The 12,975-nt window shown below is 35.2% G+C and overlaps 3 protein-coding genes across 3 annotated transcripts; 1 reads left to right on the top strand and 2 right to left on the bottom strand.

The window, feature by feature from the left end:
• Positions 1 to 318: 318 nt before the first annotated feature.
• LOC124632389 (protein SPT2 homolog) lies at positions 319 to 6,646 on the bottom strand. The gene is made up of 8 exons (XM_047167209.1): positions 6,434 to 6,646; positions 5,826 to 6,222; positions 5,178 to 5,288; positions 4,494 to 4,799; positions 3,417 to 4,325; positions 2,950 to 3,070; positions 2,624 to 2,712; positions 319 to 2,256 (listed from the first exon to the last, which is right to left on the bottom strand). The coding sequence occupies exons 1-8, from the start codon at positions 6,488 to 6,490 to the stop codon at positions 2,171 to 2,173; spliced, it is 2,076 nt and encodes a 691-aa protein (XP_047023165.1). The 5' UTR covers positions 6,491 to 6,646; the 3' UTR covers positions 319 to 2,170.
• Positions 6,647 to 7,077: 431 nt separating this feature from the next.
• LOC124632697 (60S ribosomal protein L27a) lies at positions 7,078 to 9,027 on the top strand. The gene is made up of 5 exons (XM_047167645.1): positions 7,078 to 7,174; positions 7,347 to 7,410; positions 7,849 to 7,946; positions 8,354 to 8,506; positions 8,868 to 9,027. The coding sequence occupies exons 1-5, from the start codon at positions 7,172 to 7,174 to the stop codon at positions 8,994 to 8,996; spliced, it is 447 nt and encodes a 148-aa protein (XP_047023601.1). The 5' UTR covers positions 7,078 to 7,171; the 3' UTR covers positions 8,997 to 9,027.
• Positions 9,028 to 10,049: 1,022 nt separating this feature from the next.
• On the bottom strand, positions 10,050 to 12,621 carry LOC124632239. The gene is made up of 2 exons (XM_047166997.1): positions 12,470 to 12,621; positions 10,050 to 12,125 (listed from the first exon to the last, which is right to left on the bottom strand). The coding sequence occupies exons 1-2, from the start codon at positions 12,594 to 12,596 to the stop codon at positions 10,864 to 10,866; spliced, it is 1,389 nt and encodes a 462-aa protein (XP_047022953.1). The 5' UTR covers positions 12,597 to 12,621; the 3' UTR covers positions 10,050 to 10,863.
• Positions 12,622 to 12,975: the final 354 nt, after the last annotated feature.

Here is a 12,975-nt window from a genome sequence, read left to right as displayed (position 1 = left end):
AAAAAAATAATGATACGACGATATTAAAATGAAAAAAATATTACTGTTTACCACAGTAGGTAACTGACTGTATATTAAATTACGATCTATCTTAATTGATTGAAGTATTACTTAAGAAAAATTTATACAAGAAAGGAGAAACGAAACGCACTGATGCTTCTTGTGCGATAAGTTTATAGTATTGAATCATGCACATATTGCACATGCACAGAATCAGTAAAAAATAGACTCACGAAAGAATTTTGGAGCTAGGTCACATTACAGTTTGTTAGCATGCGTTTAGCTTCCTCCAGGGATCCTCTATGAAATAAAACTTGCTTTTCAAAATATTCAAATAATAATGTATTTATATTTTTGTTATTTTTTGCTCTTCAGTATCACAAAAGTATACAAGATTTACATTCAATAAGGTTACAATTATGCTTTAATAGTATTTATTAAAGATTATTGATTAAATATAAAATATTTTTACAACATTCACAAGCACAGGTAGCCATTGTGGGAATGTCTATATTAAATGATGAATGACTAATCAATTCTACCAGTGTGATTTGTGAATTACTGCACGGGTGAGGAAAACTGAACACCATTTCAGATAAGAAATACTTTTGACATGGACATGGATATAGAAAAATCTCAATTTAAAAAAGATTTTAGTTTTTCGCGATAGTTTCTAAATAATGTATTTTTAATTTTGTCTTAAACACCCGTTACAATAAATCATACTCAATTTTAATTCTCACATTTCAAAATTCATTTTTATTGGGGCAAGATCGATTACAAAAAAAAAAAAAACATTCTACTCACAGTTTAAAAGTTACCAATCGTAATCAAAATAAATCGATGTAATCCATATAAACAAGTAGGTAATCGTAAACAGTATAAGAATCAAATAAAAGTAGATTACCTTTGCAGACAAATTACATCCATATTTTACTTTAAAATCAATTGACTTTGTTTTACCACTAATGAGGTAAATTGAGTCACATGTACTCTACATAAGGTATATTTTTATACAGAGCGGAAAACATAGACGCTGTCTATTTGAAACGCCTTATTCATGGAAACATCACACCAAATTCAGTTCTTCTCGTCAGCAAGAATTGACTTTTATTTATAAAGAACCTTGATTGAGAATATTTATAAAATAATTGTTCCTATATGGTGTTCTCTCTCCACAAGTGTAAAGGTATAATGAAATAAGGGATTTCATACAACAGTGTGAAACAACAGGTTTCAAAATGAAACACAATATTCAAAGGTACTGATTCAGTAACAATACCACAGAATTAATATAAATAACTCAATGGTTCAATTAAACTAATCAAATAAAAATTAATCAATTTGTTACTTAAAATACCTCATTTAAAAACCTATTATTTTAAATTGACATAATTTAGTGTTTTCTATATTGTTTATTTGTGATAAATTGTTAAAGTTTCGATATTAGGGCTGTGGATGTCACGATTAATAATTTTTTTGACATGACAACCCTAAATCGTGTGCACCTATTGTAAGAATGATTATATTCAGATTTGAAGTAAATTACAGCATGAAAAGCAAACTAGTGATGTATACTAGTTTCAGAATTAATAGATAAAAGAAACCTTATACAAACATTGTAACTACTAGACTATTTTACATTTGTTGAATTAAACCAATTCTTGAAAAAATCTAACAACCCAAACTTAACCTGATACGAAAACTATACAAAAATATGAACAAAAAATGACGTAAACAAAAATATTCTATGATTGGGGAAAATGTTCATTGCACATGCACATAATAAAGACAATATTAATAAATAAAAAAAATCTGTGTAGTCAATCAGAAATATACCTCTATTGCGAAGTTAATACCAGTGCCTGTTAAAAAAGCAGTCAAAAAAAATTACATACATAATAACATGAGCGAACAGTGCTATATTTTAACAAGTCAAATAAAAATTAGATCAATTTATACAATTCATTAATTGTACAGGTAACTAATTCATGTAAGACTATTCTTTATTGGGGGACAATCCTTTGCTTGATTACAATTCAATTTAATTGATCCCTTGTAAAATCGACTACTTAGTTAATAATACCTTGTAGTGTATTATTTATTGCAAGTGATTGTCCCCAAATGTTCTGTGGTCGTGATTGTGATCCAGTCGTTAAGTATGTGTCGGTCAATCGTCGCTGATGCGTCGCCCTTTCTTCTTTTTTTTATTCTGCTCTGCTTCTAACCGCATGTCTTCTAAATCTTCCATAATACCTGGATAAATAAGTGTTCAATTGAGTTACTTAATCCAAAAATTATATCCGTTGGTAAGGTATAAGTTGAGTAAAAAAATACTTTTATAGTTTAGATGCACAAATAAAAATAGACGTTTTACCCACAAAACCTATAAATGATTGATGGAGCATGGGGTGTATTCAGAAATATAGCCAGTGTACATGAAGTTATGAATCGACGCCATAGAAGAGACGCCATACTGAGAATTGAGTTTGTGCTCATATTTAAGTCATACTTGTCACACTTACTTACGGCACTAGTACAATATGGCGACGACTGGGCTATATTTCATCACACAAAACCCATGATGATTAAGATTAGAATACTTATAGGAAGAAACCCTTACCTATTTTTTTACTAATGTACTCCTCTCGTTGCTGACGCGCGAAACTAGATTCCATCGTAGGATCATCGTCGTCATCCATGTCCCGGTATCTGGAAAATATTATCCGTACATTAAGGATTGTTGACTAAATCATAACTTTGTTAATAATGGCTAAAATGCCAACATGTGTAAAATATTACGTTACGAAAGTGTTAGAAAAATAAAACTTAGCTTTTAAGTAGGTTCTTATAGAGCACACTACTACAGTACCAAAAAATTTAGTATTTAAGATTTTTGTATAAAAAGCACAGTAAATACTTATATTTACATACTATAGCTATACTTACTTGGACTTATCATAACCGAAGATCTCCTTGATGTGTTTAGAGTAGTCCATTTCATCGTCACCATCATCAATGAAGTCATCCAGCTCCGAATCGTATTCCGAATCGGAATCTAAAGCGCGACCTGCGAATAACATCACATTGTATTCATTATAGCGTATTATATCAGCTGACTTGTGACATACATTTTGTTATCATATCTAGATGTCTGTACAGATTAGTTATATATTTTCCTCAACTTATCAATTGAGAGGTCAAAAAACCATTAACATAGGCTCTGCAAATCACGATATAAAATAAAAATATGTGGGGTCAATATTGTTTAACAAGATAATATTAAAACGACAAGATAATAATTTTACTAAAAGTAACTAGCTAAGTTACCTTTCAGACTTATTGAACATTTTCATTCTGCCACTTTCACATCAGCAAATTGGAATATTTCAACAAAATATAATACAAACACTTACGTTTCTTACTTCTGGGATCCTGTCCTTTTCGCTTGACATCGGCGGGCGGGAACTGTCGCGTACCGTCGGGCTTCCTCGCGCCATTCTTGCCCAAACAATTAATGTGCTTATCAAAATCAAATGTATTTGTTACCTTCGGCTTACTTGGGCCCGCTTTGTCACTAGCCCCAACTTTCCTATCATCAGGTCTTTTAGAAGGCACTCCTTTACTGTCAGACATTCTCTTATCATTGCTTCTCTGAGATCCTTCAGCGGCCGCTCTCTGCTTAGCTAGTAAAGCCTGCTTATCTCTAATACCATTTTGTTGTAAACTTTGTTCCTTCGTTTTTGGCACTGGTTTACCTTGCTTGCTGTGGCCATTCAATAATTTGCCATCAGACTGCTTACTTGGTATAGAATTTCGTCTTTCATTCGAATTCTTATCTATCCTGTATGTGTTTTGGCTCTTTAAATCTATGTTCTTATTAACGTCTTGTTTATAACCATCCTTATAATTTAATTTTGATCTATCTAAAGATTTGTCAGCACTTTTGGTACCCTTGTCAGATAACTTACTGCTACTTTCTAATTTAGATTTTGCCTTTTCTAATTTTTCTCTGTCTCTGTTTAGTCTGTCTATGTCTCTTTCGATTCTTTCTCTCTCTGCTCTTAGCTTGTCAAGTCTTTCTTTGTCTAATCTTTCCTTCTCACGTTCAGCCTTTTCCTTGTCTAGTCTTAACCTATCTCTTTCTTTCTGCAGCTTCTCTATTTTCTCCCTCTCGCTTCTCTCCCTGTCAGAAGGTCGAGGGCTATCGTTTCTGGAGTTAGAGTTGTTCAGTTTGTCGGAGACTTTCGGGATGCGGCCCAAACCAGAGCTTGGCTCTGGTTTTCTCTCTCTTTCCGCTTCTCTAGGTCTATCTTCTCTCGGGACTGCAAAAAACGTGTAAAAGTTTTGTAAAATGAATGTGGACAGTCAGTACACGTGCGTGAACCCTTCACACCTAGAGGATGTTGAATACACAATAAATGAAAAGAAAAAAAATCACCCATATATAATTAAATAAAATATAACAAACCGTATCCATATGTCATACTTACCTTTTCTACCACCAGATTTCTCAGCTTCCAGTCTTTCTTGACGCCTCTGACGCCTGGCCATCTCTTCCTCGTATTCACGTTTTTGTTTCTTGGTCATCAGCCGCTCAGTACCAGACTCCATTTCAGTAACAACCTCCTTCTTTTTACCAATTTCGATAGGTTCACTTTTTTTCTGTTCAGCCAGTTTAAGTAATTGGTTGAAATCCATCGGCGGAGGTGCTGGTTTACGAAATTTGGGTTTATCTGGTTTGGATTCTTTTTTGTCTTTCTCTGGCTCATATCGTGTTGGGGGGCTTGACTCGCGTTCTGGAAGGTACAAGTATGTATCATCAGTTGAAAGCTTTATGAGATTAAGAAATATGTACTGGATTACATATTATGACAATAAGAATTATTTAATAATTGGTTAGGCTATCTCAGTCCACAAATCGTATGAACTTTATAAGAGGCTTACCAAGTTGGGTAAACAGAATATTACCTATGTTTAGGTACATATGAAGCATTTTCAACCATCAAAACATAAAACTGCACACATACACAACACATTTGGACAAGCATAAGTAGGCAAAACCCACACTAAAAACATTATCAGTAGGTAACTGCCTATTCTATATATTTTCATATGGGCAATGAAATGGAACATTATAAAAATCAAATTTCAAAATGTTTCAATTACTGTTTTACCTCCATTTTCACCTCTCCGTCTTCTCTTGTGGGGCACGGGATCATCTTCATGTTTCAAAGCATGTTTCACTCTCTCTCTTGTTCCGTTTAAATCTTTTTTCACACTTGTATCTAGAACGATGTAGTTAGAAGATTAATATATTATTGTATAATGTTTACACAAATTGTGTAACATTTGGTGTGTACTATAAATAAGATAAAAATAACTTGTCCAGTGATGGTAGATTGTTAATGATAATAGCCTTCTCGCAAGATTAAGGTTAAAAAGAAAGGGATACATAATCATTTTAAATACATAATGTGATTTGAAATTATATCAATTGAAATGAGTATTGAAAAATAATGGCTAAGTTTTGTTTAATAACTCAGATAGGCCCAATTGTACAGTAGTATTGCAAAATGGACTGAAACAAACAATGTCAGTCAAATGAAGCCATTATCATCTATCAATACATTCCTTCATTGCATTGACTACTTCATACACCTTTCTGAAGCAATAACAGTACCCTGCAGTCATCACACATCAATACAATACAATAAATACAAGTATGACTTTAAAGCAGACAATTGACAAATATTTCCTCAGTGAACTTTAAAATAATAGTTGACCTACATACATGTTAAAAATGGAATTACAGGTAAACTTACTTCCTACAGGGAATTTGGGTTCATCTGGCAATTTGCTGTACTTTTCCATCATTTTCTCGTATATAGCGGCTGCTTCCTGAGATTCATAGCCGTAGTCATCCTGGTCAGGCTGTTCTGGCCCCTCACGAGTTACTGCAGTGTTGTCCCGGTCAATAGCATCTGCAATAACCGACTTGTTGGCTGACTTGATGACCTTCAGGGTCTTTTGAATCTTCCTCAAAGCCTTAGGGTCTCTCATGGCCAAGAGCTCCTCCCGTTTCCTCTGGGCCTCGATTTTCTTCTGTCTCTCCTCCTCATCTTTCTTTGCTAAAAACTTTTGAATGTTTGCTGACAGCCTGTCTCGTTGTTTCTGCTCCTTTTTAGGAGGATCGAAGCGAGCCTTGTAATACGCATTTTCCTGAAACCGCAGATAGCTTCTATGATAACAGACTTCAATGCACAACAACAAAGTAAAAGTAGCTTTGAGTTCTTGTTTATAGAGATAACCGAAGTATAAATACAAAATATTATTGCACTGCAAAGACACTCATATCATCATCAAAGGACTTATCTGAATGTTAAAGTATGCGCATAATATTTCGCAAAATAAGTACTAAGTTGAAACTCACAGATGACTTTTGTTGTTGATTTCGTTGAGCAGCCAACAACGTCTCGCGGAACTCCATGTTCTCGCAAATTATTTATTTTGTAGAGCTAATACTCCTACAAACATCCCAACATCGCAAAATTTTCACAAATTATTTTATAAAAATCGTAAAATACGTGTCATGACCAATTTTGATACACAATCGCACCATTTTCTGGAAACGTACTGACCATAGATTATAAATACCTTGGATAGAAAACCATTGACAAGAAGTATTGCCAGTTGTCTATCAGAACTTGTTGCCAGATTTATTGTTTAGAGTCGATTTTGTTTTGAACTATTCTTGGTATATAATTCGTTCATAGTCTATTCATAATATAAAGAAGATGAACATTGAAAAGTAAATAATTCAAAGTACAGACTAATTTGAACGGTTTTATTTGTATTGGATATAATTTCTACGGTTACAATACACTTGTAAACCCTTTACAATAACGATAGGATCGTTTCTCCCTTTTCTTTTGTCCTCGCCGAACGAAAAAAACCTCGATTTACATTTATTTTCAGACAAAAAAAAATCTCTATCAATAAAAAAAAATGTCATTAGTTAGGATTCACCTCCAAAACTAAAAATCGACTAATTACTGACCGCAGTACTAGTGACCACCACTGTGCTGTGCCTGTGTCTGTGGTCTATTTGACAGTGACAGCTAGATCTCTTTCTTTTGCTTCCTTTCAAAAGTTGACGGAAGACGAAAATATGGTTCGTGTGTATTTTACGAATGTTATCTTAATTTTGTACTAAAATCACTTGCTTTAAATAAGAAATAAGGCGTTACATATATGTTTTAAGTGATATTAGTGTTATATATGATATTATTTCCGATTATGATGTCGACACATTTTAGTAAATGTTGTTTGTTGTTCCGCTGCAGGCCACCTCCAAGAAGAAGACCAGGAAGCTCCGAGGACACGTGAGCCATGGACATGGTCGTATCGGTAAGTTCATGTTTATATTTCCTTATAATTCCAATTGCTAAAGGCAATTTTATTACTGAACATAACACCGGTAAGGTTAGGTTTGGTGGAACCTCATTAAAATCCCAATTCACAGGGCTCAAAAGTAGTCGAGAGTCTTATAATAGTACTATAACCGGGAAATATCACTGAGGAGTATACCTAATGTGGACGTATTTATGCTGTAGAAGTGACTAAACTTGTTTTGTATTGCCTTTTACCTGTAGGCTATCAGATACCTGACAAACCATTAGGATACAAGAAGACGCTTTCCATTATTATCATCTACATTAATTTCTATAATATAATCCAAGCTGTTATGTGCTTATTACCTCCCAAATTTTAATACTAGAGACTCGTCATCAATGTAAGGTTAGCCAAACTTGCAAAGTTGGTTAAAGTGGTATTGTTGCATTGCAGGCAAGCACCGCAAGCATCCTGGAGGTCGCGGTAACGCTGGTGGTGAGCACCACCACAGAATCAACATGGACAAGTACCACCCCGGATACTTCGGCAAAGTAAGTAGTCATTATGCTCTTGTTTCTAAATAAAACAGTCAGATCAAAGGACCTCTAACACTCTAAAAGTTCATTGCTAGCCTGCAGATAAAATAAGAAAATAAAACTAAAGCTGAAGGCTTATATGATATATTTCAAAAACAAATGTTGCAATATTTGAGCACTGTAATTAGTTGTTAGTTAGATCAGAAGTTATTGAATTGAATGTTCCAAAACCTACTGTAGGTAATGAATTTTAGCTGCCCAGTTCTATAATTTCAAAAATAATAATTCAAAAGATTTTAATGTTCAGGTGAATGGTTTCTGCATGAATTATGCAGATTTTGTACTTGTGTGTCTTGTAACTTAAAACATGTCTACCTATTTACAAAAAAGTGTTTCCTACAAATGACATCTTTATTTTGTAGCTCGGTATGAGGAATTACCACGAGAGGAAGAACAAGCTGTTCAACCCCGTATTGAACCTGGACAAGCTGTGGACCCTGGTGTCCGAGCAGTCCAGGCTCAAGTATGCCTCAGCCACCGACGGCAAGGTCCCAGTCATCAACATTGTTAAGGCTGTAAGTATAACAGGAATTTAGTCTTATTAACATCTATGTATAAATCTTTGTCATATTTTTTTCAAAAAACATACCGTTAGCTAATTTATCAGTAACATTGACATATCATGCAACTACTTTTGATTTGTAAGACGTCTCAAAAGAAACAAACACTTATTTAAATTAAAGGTTAAACCACTGCAGTGTGTTATACCATAATTCCTTTTTACGCCAACCACGCAGTTTTATAGATGGTGTACTACTAGTGGCCTGTTTATAAAATGTACATCCCTAATTTTAACATTGGAGACTGCAAATTCAGTCCCACTTGTTATTTTTGCCAACTAAACATTTGTTCATAATCTATTTATTTCTTTTCCAGGGTTACTACAAGTTACTAGGCAAAGGCAAGCTCCCCAAGCAGCCCGTCATAGTTAAGGCCAAATTCTTCTCAAAGACAGCTGAGAGGAAGATCAAAGCCGTAGGTGGTGCCTGCGTTTTGTCTGCGTAATTTAAGTATACATTAAAATATTAAAAATCAATTTCTGTTGTTTTTTTCCAAATACCATACACACAGCCTCTAGCCAGGAATTTTGTCTGGAATCACATGCACAACTGTCGCCCTTTGCGACTACTAAAATACATAGTACCTGCTCATGGTGATTGACGAGTGCTTTTCATCCATTATAATGTGTCGTAATGACAAGCAAGTTTTCGGCACCCTCAGAGGAACATGAATTCTAAAGATGAGTTTTGGGCGAGCAACCGACCGCACGTGCAGCGACTGCATGTCTGGAAATCGGTCCTTATGTGAAAGCGTCTGCACGTGCTGCTGCTGCTTCGATCCAAAACGATTTTCATATAAATACTAATGGCCTTACTACAAAAACTAACAACTGTTTTACACTTGTCTCAAAAAAATGTGGCTCCGTGGCTCCAAAATGAACCTTATGTCAACGTCATAAATTGACATTTTTTTAGACAAGTCTTAAACTGACGTTAAAAAGTTTTTGTGGTAAGAGGGTTAGGTCCTATGCACACCACGTTTTGTATCGATACGAGAGCGCTAGCGCGCCTGGAGCCTGAATCTACGCTAGTAGCAATCGAGCGATTTGGTGCACCGCACCAGTCTTTGAAACAGAAAAATGGAGCCTTTCGACACAGAAAACTTTCCACCACGCACCTGATAGGTACCTTACTACTGGCCTGATCACTTAATTTTTAAGCTGATGGTGCAGTGCATAAACGAACATGAGCACGCAGGTTTATCGACAGAGTAAACAAGTGTTTGAGAGCACAATGATTTGTCTACAAACCCACGCTCAGAAGGAGGCTAAATACTTTAAAATAAATAAATTAAGATAGCTGTGCCTCCTGTTTAGTCCTGTCCCACGGGATAATGTCTATAGTAGGTAGAAGTTATTCCTATTTACTAGAGCTATCGTTTGATACCAATTTCATAGCTAGCCCCGCCGATAGCTCAGGAACGCCCAAAAGCAGAGGATGAGACTGATGAGAGAATCGGAGGCAATGAAAGGACGAGCGGTAAAATTAAACAACTGCATGATAATATAGCGTCATTATTCAATAATATAATAATACTTAAAATATGCTCCCTTAAGTAAACTTAAGTTAAAGCACAATACAGAACTATCGGTCATGCGAGATATTATACCCAAATTCTTGATTATGTATTATAAAAAAATAATAATACGCGATATGCGGCATTTTAAATGCTATTTTCATGTAAAAGCAACACATCATTATTTAGGTACTAAATTGACATCAAATACTCGTAAATACCTTTGTATTAGAAGCACTGGTTTTCGAATCATAAAGCAAATTATACCATGAGATCAGTTACACAATATCCTTCATATTTTTTTCTTATTCAGTACCTAAACTATAGAGATTTTCATGAGTAGTTATCCATCTAATGCTTACTACTAATTCTGCTGCAATGACGAATAAGGCATTACAATATATTATTACTATCATATTATTAAAATTAATTAATTCATTATAATTATTAGTCATGTTCATTAAAATGTATTTGCTGTAACAGCCTTTTGCATTACATCAACTGCTTCATCTATAAATGGCTACTGTCTTGAAATTATTTTGTTCTAGCCAGCCCTAGCATGGGCTCCTACCACAATATCTAATACAGGGTACTTTTGGCCTTATACATGGAGTTAGGACTGTTAAAATTATTTTAGACAATATTGTTAATTTGCAGAGCAACACTATAAATTCACAATACTACCTATTTGCTATCATTATGGTATAAAGACATTCTGTACTTTTTGCATGTTCTACAAATATCAAGATCAACTTATTTTACAGTTCAGTCAAATGTTAGTCTTTATATCAAAGTATTAAGTGTATATTGTAACTGTATGCGTCTGCCTCATTTGTGGGATTTGTTCAGGGGGAGTTTGTGTCTGGACGACATCTGCAGGCCGAGCCTGCTTGGCCTTCTTCCTAGCAGCATCACTCTCAGCATAGTACATTCCCAGCCTAGTTTTAATAGCTGCCAGAGCTGCTCCATTAATTTCATCATGGAATATGTTGGTGTACCTCCACTGCTTTACCATGGGACCTCTCTTTCTCTCCTTCTTAATTTTCTTCTCTGGTTTAATTTCTGTGTGATGATGCATCAATTCTGTAGTGTGGCCATAGTGATTGTCTATGGTAATGGTAGGATGTTGAGGCTCAGGTTTAGCTTGCAGCACAATGAATGCTGTGGTGGGCTGTGTTGGCCTTGGTGCAGCAGACTGGAGTAGGATCCCCATGCTTTGTGCTCCATTTGGGGTTTGATAGAAGTTGGTGGCTGTACCTGTTGCCAGAGTAGCTGTTTGATATTGGTTCTGGAAGTAGTTCTCAGCTATGTTCACCAAGTGCCCACTGCCGGGATATGCGATAGGAGCCAGAGACTCCTGTGGTACTTGTTGCTGCTGCTGTGGTGGCTCCACCTGAGGGACTAGTTCCATACTCCTCTTAGACTTAGGCATAGTTGCTGATATGTTATCTGGGTCAAAAGTCTTGATGTAGTCTTTCCACATCTTAGAAATATTAATTTCTAAACCTGCAATTTTATCTAACCTGATAAAATCTTTTAAGCGGTGTGTGTGAACAATTGAATAAATATGATTTTTTATCTGATCTAAAATTCCAGATGGCAATCGGACTTCTCCAGAGCGGCGATGACTATTTTTTCCACGATTGTCACTGGGGAACATGACACCATCATCCATTTTCTTGCAGAGAACTCTGACCTTTCTCTCAGTGATGGCATGAATATTTTTGAAGGCAGTTTGGCACACCTGGGTCTCCCTTCCCTTGACTCTCACAAAGTATTCAAATGTGCATGTTCGACGACTGCTTGTTTTAACTCTTTTTCTCTTCACATCTACTTGTCTCATGAGTCCAAATAGATAAGCATTTTGTTCATCATGTGTCTTCATAGAATAGAATCCTTGAAATGTTTTCAGCCGTATGTCTTCAGGCACTTTCTGAAAACATCGTCGTCTGCAGTTGCAGTCTGGACCAGGCTGCTTTGGGGGAACCACTTTTCCATTTGCGTTGATATATTCTAGACCAGCTATTCTTAAACGTTTTTGTTTTTGTTTGTGCCATTCTGAAAATATAAATTTATACAGGTTACGTACGCAAACCGATTAATGGTGCTGAAGTAGTATGATATAAACATAAACCTGTAGGTATATATGCATACTCTACATTGAATTGTTGCGCTACACAAGACTTTTATCACTCTTTATTTACAGTGTTTATCGAACATTAGCTATCAAATCATGAACAGTACCGGAACAATCACCTAGTTACACAAAAATGTAGTAAGGTAGTAAGAGTCAAACACTGGCTGAAGTAATGAAGACTTAACAATGAGAACAAAGTTCTAAGAAAAGTGAAGTAGGACAACGCGTCTCTATAAATACATAATCACACAAAGACACTACTCGCCTTCTGGATTCCTCAGACGTCTTTTAACGATTTTCCCGTTCTTTGTAAGCTTTACTTTTCTTTCGCTATTTGAGACATCAGCCATTTTAATATCAAAGCATAATGTTGTTCTGTCTGCTGCGTTCATTTCCAAATCATCCTAACTACCACAATCTACAAAGTCGCGTGAAACGGAACGCATGAATAACAAAACGCATTTTTACAATATTCGCATAATAATAATCTGGAATGCGCTTGCATTTGAAAAATATTTTTTTGTATCAGATGAAATACAAAAGCTGGCTCGTTAATAGCAAGTTTTAATAAAACCACAGTTGTTTATTGCTCTGTCTGCTGAGCTGAGCAGTGTGCTTCGATAGTTATACCTAAAGTCAAAATCAAGCGTATATAAAATAAGCGATCCTTCTATGGTAAAATTTCCTTCGTATTGTTATTAGTAAATACACATTAATATTCAGTAACTAAAAAAAAACATTATTCTATAGAAATATCCCATTACTTTGAGC

The sequence above is a fragment of the Helicoverpa zea genome, chromosome 8 (genome assembly GCF_022581195.2).
Source record: "Helicoverpa zea isolate HzStark_Cry1AcR chromosome 8, ilHelZeax1.1, whole genome shotgun sequence".
NCBI lineage: Eukaryota > Metazoa > Arthropoda > Insecta > Lepidoptera > Noctuidae > Helicoverpa > Helicoverpa zea.
This window is presented reverse-complemented; position numbering and strand designations above follow the sequence as displayed.

Excerpts from the sequence above, each read along its gene's own strand:
- LOC124632697 (XM_047167645.1), top strand. Across the intron at positions 7,411-7,848 it reads CCATGGACATGGTCGTATCG|GCAAGCACCGCAAGCATCCT; the intron begins GTAAGTTCATGT and ends GTTGCATTGCAG. Across the intron at positions 7,947-8,353 it reads ACCCCGGATACTTCGGCAAA|CTCGGTATGAGGAATTACCA; the intron begins GTAAGTAGTCAT and ends TTTATTTTGTAG.
- LOC124632239 (XM_047166997.1), bottom strand. The coding sequence starts at position 12,596 with ATGAACGCAGCAGACAGAACAACATTATGCTTTGATATTAAAATGGCT. Across the intron at positions 12,126-12,469 it reads ACGTCTGAGGAATCCAGAAG|AATGGCACAAACAAAAACAA; the intron begins GCGAGTAGTGTC and ends TTATATTTTCAG.
- LOC124632389 (XM_047167209.1), bottom strand. The coding sequence starts at position 6,490 with ATGGAGTTCCGCGAGACGTTGTTGGCTGCTCAACGAAATCAACAACAA. Across the intron at positions 3,071-3,416 it reads GGATCCCAGAAGTAAGAAAC|GTCGCGCTTTAGATTCCGAT; the intron begins GTAAGTGTTTGT and ends TGTTATTCGCAG. Across the intron at positions 2,713-2,949 it reads TTCGGTTATGATAAGTCCAA|ATACCGGGACATGGATGACG; the intron begins GTAAGTATAGCT and ends AATATTTTCCAG.